At 45.7% G+C, this 6,116-nt stretch overlaps 1 protein-coding gene across 3 annotated transcripts in view; it reads right to left on the bottom strand.

Annotated features, from left to right (window-relative positions):
- Nucleotides 1-6,116, bottom strand: part of LIN54 (lin-54 DREAM MuvB core complex component) — a 47,999-nt gene that overhangs the window by 4,429 nt on the left and 37,454 nt on the right. For all 3 annotated transcript variants that reach the window (XM_019526328.1, XM_019526329.1, XM_019526330.1), the window contains 2 exons: nucleotides 4,594-4,665; nucleotides 1,518-1,620 (listed from right to left, as the gene is read on the bottom strand). In XM_019526328.1, coding sequence (XP_019381873.1) covers nucleotides 1,518-1,620; nucleotides 4,594-4,665 — 175 coding nt within the window. The remainder of the gene's footprint in view (nucleotides 1-1,517; nucleotides 1,621-4,593; nucleotides 4,666-6,116) is intronic.

The raw sequence follows: 6,116 nt of genomic DNA, 5'->3' as shown, positions 1-6,116 counted from the left end.
TCCTTGGGCCTGCACTGTTCAATATCTTCATCAGTGATTTGGATGAGGGGGTGCAAAGCACCCTGTTCAAGTTTGCTGATGACACTAACATGTGGGGGGATGTGGGCGGGATTCAGGCATGGCTTGCTCCAGGCAAAAGGGGGCAAGCAGCAGCAGGGCATGGCCCCCGCTCCCAGGGCTGCCATGCCGGCTTGCTCCAGGTGGCAGCAGGGCAGAGCCCCCAGTCCCAGCGCTGATGCAGGCATGGAAGCACTGGGAGTGGGGGCTATGCCCTGCTGCTGCCTGGAGCAAGCCACGCTTGCATCGTGCTCCCCGCCACACCGGCTGGGCAAATGGCAGCAGGGCAGAGCCCCTGCAGGTCCCCCTGCCAGGGCAGAGACAGGCACAGCCAGAGGAATCATGGAAGAAACCCCCATGACTGCACTGCCCGGCACAAGCTGCCCAGCACTTAAGAAAAAAAGAAAAAAAGCCCACATTCACTGGCTGCAGGAGTGGCGACTGGGGCCCTTGGACACTTGTAGTAGAAGCCCCCCATGCAGCACAGGGCAGTGGGGGACAGCGGGGATCAACCCTGCCCTCCCCACCCTGCACTGCACCCACACAGCACCTGCCCCATGGCGCAGGTGCAGCATGGCTCGGCAGGGCACCTGGGAGCTGGGACAGCTCAACCTGTCAGCCTCCCAGTTGCATTCCCCAGCTCTTCCCGGGGTTGCGTGGGCCCCCAGATCTGCATGCAGCAATTCAGCAGGCTGCTGCCACCAGCTGTGGAAATAGCTCAGAGTTGCTGCCATCCCCAGCTGACAATGGCAGCCTGCTGTCATCCTGCAACATCCAGGGGCCTGCACCCCCCAAGGAAGAGCTGGGGGAAGCAATCAGAGAGATTGGTGAAAGATCAAGGAGCTGGGGTATCAAACTGGGAACTGGGGGAAAATGTTCAGGGACCTGAACATTCCCCCAGCTCCCCCTTTGATTCCCCAGCCCCCAGTTCAATTTGCCTGGAAGCTGGGGACGCTCCATGTATCAGCTGAATCCCAGCAGTGCTCAGCCCCAGCAACCCCAGGCTAGCTCCTACACAGTGCGCGGAGCCGCACTGGACCCGCACCATGGGACAGCTGCCATATGGATGCCAGGTTGGAGGGGGGAGCCCCACTGCCCTGCTGCACAGGGGGGATCTGCCACAAGTGCCCAGAGGCCCCAGTCGCCAATCCAAATCACTGAATATCTCCAAATTAGCACCAGATTGATTCAGGACAGTGATCTGAATCTGAATTGAATCACTGTCCTCCGAATCAGAATCGAATACTTCCATACTTGCACAGGCTTCCAGAGCATCAAGACAGCAACTACAGCCAAAAAATTCCTCAGGAAAATTCAAGACTTGGTTCTCCTGAGCCCCAAGAGACATAGGTTACTACTTTCACCCTAACAATGGAGGAGGGTAAACAAGAGGTCAACTGTCCAATTTCAGTACACCGAACTAAGTTTTGCTTACTTTAAAGGAGAAAAGACAAACTCACCTTTATAGCTTTTTGCCTATCATTTTCATGTTCCAGATTGTTATAACAATTTGTACAGTTGCAGTTATTGCAGAATTCACCATTTGCAAAACAATCACAATACCTGAAATAAGAAATCCAGAAAGTATTTAAAAACATGGCCAAAGATATCACACTAGCATTATTCTGCCAGCAGTAGCAGCAGAAAACACTTGTATTCTAGTAGCACCATTACCCAATTAACCTTGACCAATCACCAGGGTTTCACAGACTTTGTGAAAGTGAGTCTATAGAAGGGATTTGAAGGATAAAATACTGGCATGTGAATCACGTCTTGTGTGTGACACTGTGAGAATGAAGAACGAAAGTTGCCTCTGTGAGAAGCAAGTTGTGTAGCTGAGTTATTTTTTTTATTACTCCCATTACTGTAATGTTTGAGCATCTCACCATCTTTATTTTACCTCCCAACTTTGTGAAGTAGAGAAGTACTAATTTCCCCCCCATCCTTAAAATGGAAATCTGGACAAAGAAAGACTAAGGAATAGGCTTTTTAAAACATGCAGCTAGGTACTCAGACACTATTTATGCTTGCCATTTCCAGCTGAACTCAAAAAGTATTAGGAACCCAACCTGTTTAGGTGCTTCTGAAAATCCCACTAGATACTTATCTGTGTTTTTAGGAGCCTAAATACTGTTGAATAATTGGCTTAGTGACTTGCCCTGGGTCATATGGGAAGTCTGTCATATGGGCAGAACGGGGAATGCCTCTGCAGGTCCAAAGTAGTACCTTATCCACTAGATTACTGTGAACTAATCCAATTGCTTCTAATTAGTTTTAGTATGCTGTATGAGCTGATGGATTGTTTAGGCCAGGCATGCTCAATCCCCAGCCCATGGGCCAGATCCAGCCTATGAGGTTCCCCACAGGTCCAGACATTTGGCAGAAGGCAAGCTGGCTGCCAAATTTCCAGACCCATGAGGTGCCCCAGGCCATGCACACTGCATGGGGCACCAGATCCTGGTGCTCAGGGCCACGTGGGGGCAGCACTGGGCCCCAGCACCACAATCCCAATGCACAGGGGTAGGGGGAGCTGGTACATGGCCCCTTGGGACCCAATCCCAGAGTGTGGAGGGTTGGAGAGGACAGTACTGAGCCCTCAGGACCCAATCCCAAAACATGGGGCAAAGAGAGGGTGGTGATGGGCCCTAGAGCCCAATCTGGCCTATGGACTAGCGTCATGCCACTCATCTGGCGTGCAGGACCAGAAGGTTTAGGTAGACATCTTGAGCAGCACGTAATACTTGTGTTTTTCTATTACTTTAATAAAAGAGCAGTCCTCTGTTTTAATAATAATAGCTTTGTGACCAACTCTACCGATGGTATCAGGCAAGTCGTTTAGCTTCTCTGTAACTCTATTTTTCAGCTATAACTTGCCCACCTCATTAGTAAAATTTGTCAAAATCACCCTGTTGCAAGCAGGGACAAGTACTACTGGTACAAATGGCTGCTTCACTAGTGCAAGACAACAATTCACAGTGCACCAGTGCTTGGCCATTGACAGCTATAACTGAAGCAAATTAAGAGGTGAACGGGGCCCAAGTTAATTTCTGTACAGTACACTGAAGATGCACTGTGCTAAATTTAAAAAAAAAAAAGTCATCATTATTTTCTCCCCTTTAGAATTCAGTAGCTATTTTGGAAACAACAAAACCCTAATTTTCCAGGCATCTAGGCACACATTTGGTGCTGAATGTTACGAAATATCTAATTGGGAACTAAATATCTTCTAGTGCAGTGAAGAAATTCTAAGAAAGGAATGAGTGTGCACATCAATATTATGAATATGACATCATTTTTAATGCAGTATGTCAAGATGACAAAGAAGGGACTGGTATCTTAACTGGAGCTCAAGTTTCTATCTTATTGCCTCCTCTGTCAATAGCACACCACTTTGGCCCTCCCTACATGTGCAGGTGAAGGCTCAATGAGCTCTAATGTGCAATTCACACAATTGCACCTCCTGCCATGCCACACGTGCATGACAGGAGGCGTGATTGTGGGATTGCACATTAGATCCCATTACACCTTACTTTTGATGCAAGGGAAGACCGATTCCAGGCTCCCCTGCACTGGCAAGAACCAGGCTCCTGCAATTGGCTCCCAGTTGGGGGGCTCCTAACTGCGAGGGAATGCCATGTACCTCTGGGACTGGAGGGTCACTGCTGCAGCCATCTCCCTGCCCTGGGGATGTGAGAAGCCCCCAAGCTCTGGGAATCATAGCAAATTAAAGCTCAATAACAACCAGCTATAAAGTCAGTACGTATTTTTGAGGTCTAACTTGATTGGCTGGTTGGAGCTTTTTATTGTACAATAGCTATTTGGCATGTGTAGCTGGTCTCCAGGTAACTGCACAATTAACCAGTTACTTGTGCAATACCTGCAATGTGTAGAGGGGGCCTTTGATCTCTTCATCATCCAAGTTGTAAGAACACCCAGAATAAATGCTTCCTTGCGAGGTCTTTTACTTTCTATCTGTTGGAAAGTTAAGACATCACCCCACCTAAACATAACCACCTACTTATACAGACACTAACACAGACATTATATCAGACCCTAACCCACTGTATGGGAGAAACTTCATAATTACATTAGAAATTAAGCATTTTAAAGGCCTTGTCCATACTAGACTACTTTATTTAAAACCTCCCACTGCTGATACCACAGACAACTCCGCTAGTGGCAGTAGTGACGGGAACTGTAGTGGTGATCTTTGTCAGCACTGGCACTTCTGCATCATGTGGTTTAAATGCCAACATCCAGCCCAGCCCAACACACTCACCATCGCGACTTAAAAAGCAAGGTGGAAATTAAAAAAAACACTAGGGCAGTGTCAGCAAATTTCACAGACAATGCAACATTTCCACTTGATTGAGTTATGGATGAACTGACATCCTAAGTTGGAATCCTTTATATAAAGAGGCCTCACAGCCTGGTATTACTTTAAGATTTCTCTGTCATCTTTTGTGCATGTGCACACACACTACATAGGTATATAAAATGCTGAAGATTTTATCAGAGTATTTCAGTTATACTCACAGTTTCAAACACAGTGACTTTGTACAATTGCATGGCTTTCTGGGACGATTTGCAGATTCAGATGGAATTATTCTGGAAAAGAACCGTCAAATTACAAGCTTCTTTTTCTGTATTTTAAGTTCAAGTTAGATGCCATTAATGGAACAGTAACTAAGTGAAATCCTATAAGCCAAGCTATATTTTTCCCCTCTAATATGCTTTCATAATATCTGTCAAAGACTAAGAAACACAGCTATTATGGGAAGGGTACCCTGTGAATCAAGAAAGAAAGGGGCTATTTGCCAAAGATCTGGCTGGACACTGGAATAGAATGGGAACTGAAAGCAAAAAACAACAGCCTGGGAGCAGAAGAGTTGACCATCCTGCATCTGTTATGTTGCATAAAGACCTCTCAGTAGGGACTATATAGGGAATGGAAAGGGCTTCATGATACCACTGTTGTGCATCTGAACAAGCCCCACAGAGTAGAGAGATAAATGCAAACAGTGCCTCCCTCCAAAACGTATTATAGCAAAAATTAAGAAAGAAACAACAAAAAACAGTTCTAGGGAGACCAACAAGAATCTGAGCAAGGAGCAAGCAGGGCAGAAACTGCATCATGTAGTTTAAAGAACCCCTTCTTTGACAGAGGCCAGCTTTACCTATCCCAGAAACCTAGGAGTTCTTCTTATAGTAATTTGATCTGCAAGCTGCACCATAACCATATTTAGTGCCCCCTTCATATAACATATCTCCAGAAGATTAAAAGAACATATTATAGGAATGTTTTCTATACGAATTTGGGATTAGCTGAGTTAAATAGTCCCTTATCAGTAATAACCAATACATTTAAATGCAAGCCTTTCAGGAAAGGAAAAGCTCAACAGGACTGGGCACGGTTCTCGCTCTACCTGGGAGGAGTGGTTGTGGGGAGCAATGTTGTTTTTAAACATGTCCACCTTCACTAATGCATTACCTTGAAAACTAAGCCAATGTTTTCAAGGGCAGAAGGCTGGACAGGTCAGTACCTTAACAAAATAACTCAGTTATAAGCTTCCATAGGTAAACATCAGATGCTATGGACTAGGTATAGACATCTACATATTTACCTGGATTTTGGCAAGTTCTAAGTAACTAACTGTTTTACCAGATTTAAATGCACCAAGAGGAATCTGAGAGTCGGGCTCCTAGGTACTACTAAAATGCAAATATTAAATAATAATGGGCCAGTTCTCTGCTCAAAATACCCACTATAGGATATTGCAACAAAAAAAAGAAAAGGTTTAAGTCAAAGAAAGGTGTTCCTTATTCCAAAAGACACAGCAACAGTAGGCTACCCACCTGCTTTGCTGTCCCCCCCACTACCCCCATCAGTAACTCTGGAAACGAGGATTAGTCTGTCTCACGTAAATGTACCAAAACCATAACAACATTTTGAGCAAGACCGCAGCAAGTTTTTGTTTGTTTGTTTTAAGCCAGTTCAAGTCTCTTCTACACACTCACCCATTGAATGGCAGCCTTGCTTGAGTCTGGATACTAGATGT

Source organism: Gavialis gangeticus, unplaced genomic scaffold (genome assembly GCF_001723915.1).
Source record: "Gavialis gangeticus isolate Ggan-Ray unplaced genomic scaffold, GavGan_comp1, whole genome shotgun sequence".
NCBI classification, from domain to species: domain Eukaryota; kingdom Metazoa; phylum Chordata; order Crocodylia; family Gavialidae; genus Gavialis; species Gavialis gangeticus.
Note: the sequence above shows the minus strand (reverse complement) of the source record. Positions and strands in the feature narration are given on the sequence as shown.